The sequence below is a fragment of the Felis catus genome, chromosome B4, assembly GCF_018350175.1.
Source record: "Felis catus isolate Fca126 chromosome B4, F.catus_Fca126_mat1.0, whole genome shotgun sequence".
Lineage (NCBI taxonomy): Eukaryota > Metazoa > Chordata > Mammalia > Carnivora > Felidae > Felis > Felis catus.
Genome location: NC_058374.1, coordinates 80,923,943 through 80,935,370, shown reverse-complemented (window position 1 = coordinate 80,935,370; position 11,428 = coordinate 80,923,943). Strand labels below are relative to the sequence as shown.

The following is an 11,428-nucleotide window of genomic DNA, read 5'->3' as shown; positions in this document are numbered from 1 at the left end:
AACCATGATTCATACATCATATCATACACAAAAATCAAAGACTCGGTCGTAAAACCTAACAATATAAATCATTCAGAAGGGGACCTAAAAGTGTATCTGTCTCAATTTAGGAGATGCTAACATTTCTTAGAAAACAAAAAAAGTCCTAACAGGAAAAGAAAATTGAAAAACTATATTTTATCAAAAGACATTATGTCTAATTTACCATCTCTGTTCATTGAATAGTACTTCCTAGCAGCAGTAAAGTTTGCAACCTGAGAAGAAGTATATTCCCATGGACCAAATTGATGAAGAATCAATTATTCAAAACTTTCATTGTATCTTTAGGATTGTTTCTTTACATTATAGGCAACTCCCAAAGAAGAACAGGTGCCCAGTTAGCACCAGTACTTACACCCAGTTACAGAATCCTGGAGCTACCAGGAGAGGTTCAGTGTGATCCACTTGCCCATATCAACTAATTTCACCTACAGCTGTTATTAAGCCAAACCTATCTTGCAAATATTGGATACATTTTCTTGTTAATATCATTTGCCTTTGTTGAATTCAAGGGGAATATGTCCTCTCTAGCTCATGGGGCCTGACCTGAGCTTCCGCAGGCATCTCCTCTCAGGGCCCAGATATATGGAGAAAGCTATGTCAACATTTCAATCCTTTTCTTAGCCAACATTTTTGTTTGTTTCATATCCTCACAATTTTAATTCCTCTACTAAATTCACAAAGACATTTCCTTATCTGGGTGCATTATACACATAGCTGTTTTTTTTAGTTGCCTGGAACCCATTTGCCTGACAATACATGCAACTCTTTGTTACAGCCCAACAGACTATAATATCTAAATGCTCCTCTAGAACAGGAGCCTAACACTTTGTCCACTGCTAAATGAAGAGCTTTGAATTCCACTCACTAGGCCAACTTAACCTTGCTCTCTTTCATCAGGGTTGTGGTATGAACACAGCCTGCTGAAAACTGACTTCCAGGGCCATCTGGGTAGCTCAGTTGGTTATGCATCCAGCTCTTAATTTCAGCTCAGGTCATGATCTCACCATTCGTGAGTTCAAGCCCCACATCAGGCTCTGTGCTGTCAGAACAGAGCTTGCTTGGGACTCACTCACTCTCTCTCTCTCTCTCTGTCAAATAAATAAATAAACTTAAATAATTTTTAAAAATCAACAACCAACTGACTTCCAAAGAGCAACATAGGCCTCAACTCAAGAATTTCTATGGGTAGTCCTTCAATCCTTCATGCCCAGGACCACTCAGGAATGAGGTCAGGGATGTCCTTGCAATTCTATTTTCTGCAAACAAGTAGCAACACAGCCTGTTTGTTTTGTGTGGTACTTTCCCTGAACTTCTTCTGCTAGAATGCTCCTTAAAATAAATTGCCACTCTATGAGTGAACTCTCCCGAGCTGCCAATACATATTCGACTGTATGTATGGCATCATCCAGGACACAACAGAAAGCCCAAGGTATTTGTCTCCTCAGAATCACTTGATACTCATCAGTGAGAGGGCTTGTTTTATCAAACACCACTGACAAGCTAGCAACCATTTTTCAAATAGTCTTGGAGAAGGATCTATTCCTTCAAGTAGTTTTCAAATCCAAAACCCAAGACAACTTTGCAAGAAATCCTGCTTGGTTTGAGCCAAAAATTCCAGATTCCAGCATATAGGTGATGGCAGAAACTTCTGTCATATAGTCACATCCTATGGGCTCATAGGAATTACCTGGGGCCAATTCTCAGTCAATCTACCAACAGTTTGGGCTCAGGTCTGCTGAAATTCAGATATCTTTCTGCTGACCTTGTGAGAAGAGGCTAACAGGACCGTTACGTGAGGAGCATGGTTTTGCCATAACCAGCCTAGCCTTAATAGTCTTTGACCTTCTTACTTATTAGCATGATCTGAAAAATATGACAACATGTTGCAGAGTTGGGCAATATCCCATTGCTCCAACTGACACAATTCACAGGAATTTCACAGATGCGACATGGCCTGGAATATTAGCTAGCTATTTCAATTACCCTCCAGTTCTTCTATGGATACTAAAGGTTTTCATTCTTTGTAGTTTATTCCTCTGAGGAAGGAATACTCACAGTGTGTGCTAATTTTCCCCTAATGCTCATTAACTCCAGATCTTACCTAACTAAATTGTGACAATTTCTAATATACTCAGATATCCCTATGGATATATGGTAAACATACACTGAGCTCTACTCTATGAAAATTCTGTAGTGCAAGGGAGACTCAAACTACTGTGGAAAAGAAGGTGTTGGCTAACTCTATTAAGGTCTACCCATTCCACTTGGCCTATTGCACCTCCCAAATAGCCTTGATGACACCGAATCCTGCTCAAACAATCCGAATACACCTATTTAATCTTCAACAGTCTCCTGTACATCTTATCCACTGGCATTCCAGAATCGTTTTTTAAAAATCAAAAAGATTTAGTTCAAATCAAATTCTAAACACCATCATTTCCTTATCAGAATATTGACATGTTGTTCTTCTTGAATTGAGCACTGCTTAGTGTACTGCTGGTAAGAACTAGGACAAGTTTAAAGAATCCCATTTAGTAAGTGTGGGAAAACTGGGCAGATGCCCACAGTTGAAACGATGAAGACAACTTGACTCATTCATGTGTAATATCCATCCTGATTGTGCATTCAGGTATTGAAGCCTAACAGCCAAAAACCACCAGGCGTAGCTGTAGCTAAGAAGTTTGGGGTCATTGTCACTGATGTGGGGGAGAGCATACATCAAGGGGAATTGCAGAGAGGTGTCTCAGTTCAAGGGTGTTAGAAAAAAGTTATATAAAATTTGGGCTTGTATTAGGTGGTTTGGAGGATGTTGTAGAGAAGCAGGCCTCTGCCCTGGGTTGGATGCTGTCAAGGGGCATGAGTATGCTATGATTGGTTATCTTAAGAAATCTTTTCTATAAGGAGAAGAGAAAAATAAGGCAAAGCTGTGATAGGTAATAGAGCAGCAGTCACACATTAACTGGGAAAAAGAGATATGTGCAATTGTGGGTTTGGCACACTAACATTGCTTTTGTCTGTATTGAAACATACCTGGGAAGTGATCTGTTTTTGACAGAAAGAGAGACAGAGGGAGAGAGCAGGGGAGGGGCAGAGAGAAAAGGAGAGAAAGAATCTCAAGCAGGCTCTACCATTATTGCTGAGTGGTGTGAGGCCTATCTTGTGACCCTGAGATCATGAACTGCACCAAAATCAAGAGTCAGACACTTAACCAACTGAGCCATCCAGGTGCCCCACTATAAAGTGATCTTGATTTTTGACTCCTTTCATCACAGTCACTGAGTGCCCTTGTCTGCTGTTGGACTTCTATGACTTTTTATGTCCAACAGGAGTACACCGTGTCCTGGCTCTCAGCTCAGGTGAGCCCCTAATAACTCCATAACGCCCAACCCGTTGCCACTAGGCCAACTCCCACATGGCAGGGCTGCTTTCCTCCTACTCACCTGCTATATCATTGCAGATAAGAGAAAAATTATGACTCAGTTAATAGCAGAGATTGATGGAACCCAGAATGGACACTGGTGCCTAGTAAATGTTGATTAGTGCATTCATGTTACAGAAACCTCTAGTCTCTACTGATGCACTCGAGAAGAGGGCCTTATGTGTAAAAATTGGGTAGACATACACAAAGTCCATTTCACAGTGACACAGGAAGGATTAAATAAAATCTGTCACTAAGGACTGATGAAAGCATTGCACAACCACTTCCCAACATCTTAAAAATATACTATTTTTGATGTTGCTCAGTGTTAATTTTATTTGAAAACAAACAAACTGATTAGAGATAGGAGAGACATGATAGGCATGGTACGTGGTTGGAGTAAATCAAATGAAAGGACATTCTGGCCGAGCCCAGCAGGATCACATGCAGGACATCCAGGATACTTCATCTCACAATCATGGCTTCAAAATACGTGTAAGAAATTCCATAAGTCCTGCAAGAGAATAAAATATATCATCAAGCAGATTTCAAAAAGGATGAAGAATGTGGCTTCATTTGGGGAATCTGCAAAGAAACCAACAAATGTCAAATGGCACTGAATTCCATGCAGTCAAATGGCCATGAGATGTTCATCCCCCAAAAATGGGGTTTGCAGGCCTGGTTGGGAGCCCAGATAAGCTCGAAGTCTAGAGAGCCCAGGAAGTAGGTCCACAGGTACTAGTTCTCCCTCTATGATTCAACAGAGCAACTCTGCCACCTTCTCACCAGGGATATATACTCATTTTCTTCTCCATGCACTGCCCACTACTCACCCTTGTGCAAGGTGCCAAGCAATGGCCCCGACACTGAAAGGCTATAAAGCAATATTTGAAAAAGTTTCCTCAAGTACACACGCAACCTCTCCCATCTGTTCAGGGGAAAGTTTTTCATCGGAACTTTTCCATTTCTTCATCTTTACAGTGTTTCCTTGGTAGAATGACTCATATATAAATTACATTTCTATGTGAATTTTTTTTCATTTATTGCTTGGGCACCTGGCTGACTCAGTTGGTTAAGCATCTGAATTTGGCTCAGGTCATGATCTCATGGTTCGTGGGTTCATGCCCCACATTGGGCTCTCTACTGACAGCTCAGAGCTTGGAGTCTGCTTTGGATTCTGTGTCTACCTCTCTCTCTATCCCTCCCCCACTATCTCTCTCTCTTTCTCAGAAAAATAAACATTTTAAAAAATTAATGAAAAAAACTGTTTGTTTGTTTGTTTGTTTGTTTGTTTGTTTTAAGAGAGAAGGAGAGTGCAAGCAAGCAGGATTGAGGCAGAGAGAGAGAATTCGTGAGACTGTGACCTGAGCCAAAACCAAGAGTCCATCGCTTAACACAATAAGCCACCCCGGCACCCTGTATGTGAGTTTTATACCACAATACCTTGCATATGTTCACAGTCAATAAATCTCATAATCGATGATACATGAAAGTAGAAGGAGGGGAAAGATGAATCAGGAATAGGAAGACTGTACTATCTTGGTCCTCAATGGCTTTCCAAATTCCCAGGAAAACCCTGAATAATGCTCAAAAGTGTCTGCTTCAAGGAGGCCTCATTTTAAAGCTGTTGTCTACGTTTAGAAAACTCTTTCAAAGAAACAAACACTGGGACACCTGGGTGGCTCAGAGCTTAGGTGTTCACCTTCAGCTCAGGTCATGATCTCACAGTTCGTGAATTTGAGCCCTACATCAGGCTCTGCACTGAAAGTATGGAGTCTGCTGAGATTCTCAATCTCTCTCTCTCTCTTTCTTTCTCTCTCTCAGTCTCCCCCTCCACCTCCTCCAACACTTGCATTCTCTCTTTCTCTCTCTCTCAAAATACATAAACTTCATAAAAACTTAAAAATAAAAGAAACAAACACTTTTCTATAAAAAATAAACATAAACAGTCACCTGGCCCCCTATCTTTCTAATAATATTTCCACTAAAGACAAAATTCCCTATTAAAGCCAACATGTCAGGAACATGCAGGTAATATTAGCGAACAAGAAGCTGCAACCTCAGGGCTCCTCTGAGATCTATCTGCTGACTTGATTTGTAAAACCAGAAATAATTAGAGAATGATGGAAACAGAGCTCTCTCATGGCTTCTCCTTCCTGACCACACAATAGAATCTGCCGGGATCATAGGGAACCAAGGAATCAAGAGCCCCGAAAAGAAAGCACAAAGATGAGTGGTTTACCTTTAGGAGTGGTGACAGCAAGTGAGTGGTGGCAGCGGTAGTGGTGGCAGGAGCAGCAGTGGTGGCAGCGGCAGTGGTGGCGGCAGCTGTGGTGGCGGCAGCTGTGGTGGCGGCAGCTGTGGTGGCGGCAGCTGAAATTAGAAGAAAAAGATCCAGAAGAAAAGATCCAGGGGCTCTTGGTGGCTTAGTGATTTAATTTTCTCTTGATTTTGTCTCAGGTCATGATCTCAAGATTCATGAATTCGAGACACTTGAGCTCTGCACTCACAGTGCAGAGCCTCATTGGGATTCTCTCTCCTTCTCTCTCTTCCCCTCCCCTGCTGGTGCTTCCTCTCTCTCTCTCTCTCCCACTCTCTCTAAGTAAATACACTTAAAAGAAAACTTAAAAAGACAGAAAAGATCCAGCTGAGACTTTTGACTCTTCTCCAGGAATGGAATTTGTCCCACTTGAGCTTGGAGGTACATTCTTCATTCTGAATTCAGTTCTGCAATTGTCAATAGTTTGTCCTCTCTTTCGCCTGGCTACCCACTTTTCCCAGACTCATTTTTCCTAGCCCTTCCCTTGATGGGACAGAAAGAATTTGGGGTTTCCTTACAAGGACTATAAGACTAAGAGACAAACAGATACTTCCACCTAGTGGTGAACACAAAATACCAAATCCATATGTATTCTTATTCACAGGGATCATGGCTCACAGGCAAAAGGAAATCCCTAGTGAGCTGACTTTATGGTTCTCTCCCATGGGATAACTTGATCTGATTAGTTTCCACTGCATCATGAATCAGTGTGAGTAGCGGAATAAACTATATAGGAGAACAACACAAGAAGAAGATCATGTATCGGGGGAAAAAAAGAAGTTCATGCATCTCAGATTTGTACAATAGTATCTCCATTCTTTGAATGAAGTCCAATCTCTTCTCTCAGGTTCTGGCCTCAAAGAGGATTATATTTGTCTCACCTGTTCTTCAAGTTGGACACCGTCTGTTATAGAAGTAACTAGGAGAGCCACATTAGACATAAAGGGAGACAAGGGTACTATTCTGACTGTGTTAAACATGAGCAAATGCCCCCCAAACACCCCAGTTCAAAGGAAATGTGACAATTTGGGGGACAATTATCACTCTCCACACCTTACACCAGAGCTTCTGACAAATCACCAGGGTCAGACCCCACACTTGTGGGTTACACCTACCCCAGCATGTAGATAGCTCAGTCTCAACACTCACACTGCAGCAATAATGTCTCAGTCCTCAATCGCTTGAGATGATATTTTTTCAGTTGGCCCTGGCTTTGCAGGTAGGATGTATGACACAGTGTATGAGGTCTGACCATAGTCTATGCCCTTATTACCAAAGGAAACAAGTCCTTCCCCAACTGAGAAAGGCAAAAAGGGAAGTCGTCCCAATATACGCATGAGTACAACACACACGGCATAGGATGTAGAGGACGCTGTGTGAGAAGCCCAAGAAAGGCACTTGGGGCTTTTTTACACAACCTTCAGTTTCACATAAGAAAAAAAAATGCAGATCAGCATGGGACTAAGCCATGCGTTACAAAGAACAAAGCATAAGGCCATTCATCAACTTCACCCCATATTCCTCAATCTCCATTCCACACTCCCATGCAGGCCTACTGCTGTCATTTCTATATCACCTTCAGGAATTAATTACATTGTCTTTCTTCATCCTGAAACTGATTAATCCCACTTCTACACACTGACCCTATATTCACCCCTTCAAGCTATGGTCATCAAGAAGACTTTACATGCAACTCCCCCAAATTCCCACACCACAGATTCAGACCATAATCCCTTGTCTTTTCTCCTAGACCACACTTACAGTTTGCATTGGTCCTTTCCAGAGACTATATTCTCTAAAAATGTATAAGAAATCAGCAGATTTTCTATGGTCGCAATGAACTTTACAAGCAAGAATGTGGCTTTTCCCAAGCAGCTGCTTTGCGTTCTGTCCTCCATGGCCGCGTGACGCGAGACAGAGATGGAAAACAGTCATGGCAGGAAGGACATGAAGTACAAACACAGACTTACCAGTAGAGCTATCACTTGCAGCGGCGCCAGTTGTCTCTACAAGAGAAAAAGAAAAATAGGCATAAATTAAACACCAGCTTAGGGCATAGAGGGAAGAGAAATTATAGACAACTGAAGAACCTTAGGCTTTTCTACTTGTGCTGAGGGCAAAAAGATACACACATAATATAAAACCAACAAAACCCCACAAAAGACATAATATGTCACCATTTTTTGCTCTCCTGAAATAAAACTCTGATTGCATTCTTTTCTTTATTTTTTTATTGATTACATTCTTGAACATATTTTAATGACACTCACAATGACGTTGAACACCAAGGTTAAAACTGAGCAAAGACCTGACTGGATTGCCAAAGCCTAAAGGGAGAGTCCACTCTATCTTGAGGGGTCAGTCAAAATGGGGATGGAACAGGGCAGTGGGGTGGAGGACGTGGGGGCCATCATTCTAAGCTCCTCCAAACCCACACCCACACAGAGCGTATACGTTGATGGACTCTTGCCCCAGACCTTCTTTTCAGGTAAGAATCTTTACTTACGGCCTGAAACCAGGAAGGTGGAAACGGCCACCAGTACCAGCAATGCCAAGAGCTTCATGCTGGTGAGTTGATTAGCAGGGAGCACAGATAAGAAAGCGTGGAGCTCAGGAGAAGGTAGGACGCTGCCTTCAGCATTCCACATCCTGACCTTATATAGGCAGAGGGCACCAATCAGGAACTGCCAGATCAGAATCCGGGCTAGTTAATGCCAGGCAATGTTGGTACTGAGAGAAACCACTAGAGAGTCAACAGTACAGCCAGAGGCCCTTTGAAAATATCACTTTAGTCCCTTGATTATGACATAGGTTTCAGGTCAAGACTTTTCAATAGGAAACATTTTCCAGAAAACAACTTTGTTTCCAGGCTTCCTCTCAACTAAGAGAATCAAATGGCACCACGATTACCAGTTCTGCTGACAAGCCAGAGGAACCCAACACCTAGCCTTGGGGGGATCACTCACCCTGCAGTGCCCCTTTCAGACACGTTAGAAGATGGACATCTACAGCTTGCTCAGCCCTAGGATTCCTCAAAGGGGAATAACCAGGGTATGGCAGCCTGTTCTCAGATCCATCCACCTAGGTCAGGCTGTACATTCCTCCACAGATGGCCTCCCTCGTGTACATGCAGATACTGTCATCTGACACTCACGCACAGTGAAGCAACACTGATATGATCTCTCTGGATTGAAGCATTTCTTGTGGAAAAATCCAAAGTCAAAGAGAGAGACAATAGAAAATGAAACTAACGTTGCTTAATTAATGCAGCCATTGAATCGATGCATTCATCCAACAAATATTTAGTGAGGGCTACGCAATACAGAAACAGCAATGAACAAAGTGCTTAAAAATCCCATGGGATACATGCAACTGTGGGAGTTCATACATTAAAAAGTGAACAGAAAGGAAGGAAGAAATGGAAGGAAGTAGGGAAAGAGAAAGTTGGGGAAGAAGGAAGGGAGGAGAAAGGAAGAAAGGGATTAGGAAGGGAGGGAAGAAGGAGGAAAAAAACAGTGTATTATTTGTAAAATGATAAGGCCGAATATGTAATAATACAGGAGAGAGAAAGGAAAGTATCTTTGGAGACAGGAAGCAAGGTTACAATTTCAGATGAGGTAGTCATAACAGGAATGAAGGGAAAGGTGATATGTGAACAAAGACTTGAAGATGCTGAGGAATCAATCTGATTACATCTTGGAAAGTGTGTTGCCAGGAAAAGAAACAGTGGGTGCAAACCCATTATTTGTGCGGGTCTCTCAGCAGCTGTTGAGTTGGGCCCAACACTGCACCAAGACACAACCAACTATTTGCCCTAGTCACACACCCCAGCTACTAAGTCAATACAGCAATGAATCCAATACTCCATATTCACATCACAACCAAGTGTGATTCAGATCTCCAAGGAGAGGTACTGAACATGTCTTGGAAAACCTGGAAAGAATGAGAAATCACTACCTTCTAAAGGTTCCTTTGCAGTTAAATGGTTCTAGTACTTTGAAGGCTGTTCTTGTTCATACAAAGGATGCTTTCTGTGACATACCCTCAGTGAGAGAGTCTCTTTCATATGGAACAGTATTGAACATCTATTTCCACTTTCCTATTGAAATACACTTGATATTCAACCCTGTGCAAATTTAAGGTGTACACCATGTAAATTGGATACATGTGTATGTTGTAATATGATTGCCTTGTACCATTAATTAACACCTCTATCATGTTACAGAATTATCATTTCTTTTTAGAGGTTGGAGTAATTAAGTTCTATTCTCTGAGCAAGTCCGATGACTATAACAATATTGTTGTTTATCTTGCGTCTATTGCTATACTGTGCATTAGCTCTCTAGGGCTTATAAATCATCAGGGGATGCAAACCAAAACCACAAGGAGATATCACCTCACACCTGTTAGAATGGCAAACATCAAAAAGACAAGACATAAGAAGTGCTGGCAAGCTTCTAGAGAAAAGAGAACCACAGTGCTCTTTTGGTGGGAATATTTGTTATGCTTATTTTCACTTCCTGATTATAGTACATTTGAGCACGTGCATACATTTGTAGACCACTTGAATTCCCTCTTCCAGGATTTGCCTACTCGACTCGTTTAATTGAGTGTGTCTCATGTTCTTATCACTTAAGGACTTATACAAGATGAGAAATATTAACATGTTTATCTTTTCTAAAACCACAAAGATTTCCAAAATAACACAGATGTTTTAGTTTATTCACAGTGTGCTTTTAGATGTTTTATTCAAGAAGACCTATCATCTTGATTATAATGTTTATATTAAATATTTGAGAAAGATGAAATGGGGTCATCTTAAATTTGTGACACCTTCGTACTCATGCATACAGAGATCACAGCTCTCTAATCCCTAGATTTTCCCAATGATCACAAACCTGACCCCAGTCACCAGGGTACACTCTTCTGTGAAGCATATTTGAAAGGGAGACAGGCCCTGAGATGAAACCAGAAAAGCAGCGTCAGCCTGAAGACAGGCCCTAGAGAGAAGCATCAAGGACTCAGTCGAAAACCAGACCCCTCACCCTTCAAAGTACACCACTCAGAAGGTGGAAGTCTCTGTAGCAGTCATGGGCTGCAACGGGCAAGGACACCTAACTGAGTCTCAACAAAACAAGATTAACAAGGCACACACTGATGAGGGCTGAGGGAAGTCCCAGGGTGATGGGAGGATTTGGTATTAGGACCAAAGGGAAGATCTTTCCCTGTTCTGCTTCAAGGAGCTGAGAGATACAAAGAGTGCACAGTGACTCTCCAGCATTAGAAATCTGAAACTCCGAAATCTACTCTTTTTCAATACATGTGACTGCTATCATACGTTCTTACCATTCAGTCTCAACTTCAATACCACCTCTTCAGGGAAGTGTCTGATGGCTTCTAAACTCAAGTACCCCTCAACTTACAGCCAGATAACTTGATTCTATTCCCATCATAATATTTATGGCTACCTGATATTTTGTTGACTCTTTGTTTCTTTGCTCTTCGTTTGTCTGGTTTTCTGCCTCCTCTGTCAATAAATGTGATCTAACGGAACAAAAGGTTACTTTGTTCAACACTATTCCATAGGCCTTCCAAGAGTGCCAAGCAGTTAGTAAGCTCCTGAGAAATGTGAGTTAAGAATGCATTAA

General features: G+C 41.7%; 1 protein-coding gene across 2 annotated transcripts; it reads right to left on the bottom strand.

The window, feature by feature from the left end:
- Positions 1 to 3,776: 3,776 nt before the first annotated feature.
- LOC102901584 (spore coat protein SP65) lies at positions 3,777 to 8,443 on the bottom strand. Of its 2 annotated transcripts, none has more exons than XM_019835042.2 (4): positions 8,287 to 8,443; positions 7,751 to 7,786; positions 5,703 to 5,833; positions 3,777 to 3,974 (listed from the first exon to the last, which is right to left on the bottom strand). In XM_019835042.2, exons 1-4 carry the CDS (start codon positions 8,426 to 8,428, stop codon positions 3,945 to 3,947), a joined length of 339 nt encoding a protein of 112 aa, XP_019690601.1. In that variant the 5' UTR covers positions 8,429 to 8,443; the 3' UTR covers positions 3,777 to 3,944. The 2 variants fall into 2 exon arrangements, with proteins under 2 accessions (XP_019690601.1, XP_019690603.1); XM_019835044.2 differs by having other exon boundaries at positions 5,703 to 5,818.
- Between the last annotated feature and the right edge of the window lie 2,985 nt (positions 8,444 to 11,428).

Bases quoted from the DNA above. Each gene is read 5' to 3' on its own strand.
- LOC102901584 (XM_019835042.2), bottom strand. From the start codon at position 8,428: ATGTGGAATGCTGAAGGCAGCGTCCTACCTTCTCCTGAGCTCCACGCT. The intron at 7,787-8,286 runs GTAAGTAAAGAT...TTTCTCTTGTAG, and splicing joins CACCTTCCTGGTTTCAGGCC to AGACAACTGGCGCCGCTGCA. The intron at 5,834-7,750 runs GTAAGTCTGTGT...TTCTAATTTCAG, and splicing joins TGCAAGTGATAGCTCTACTG to CTGCCGCCACCACAGCTGCC.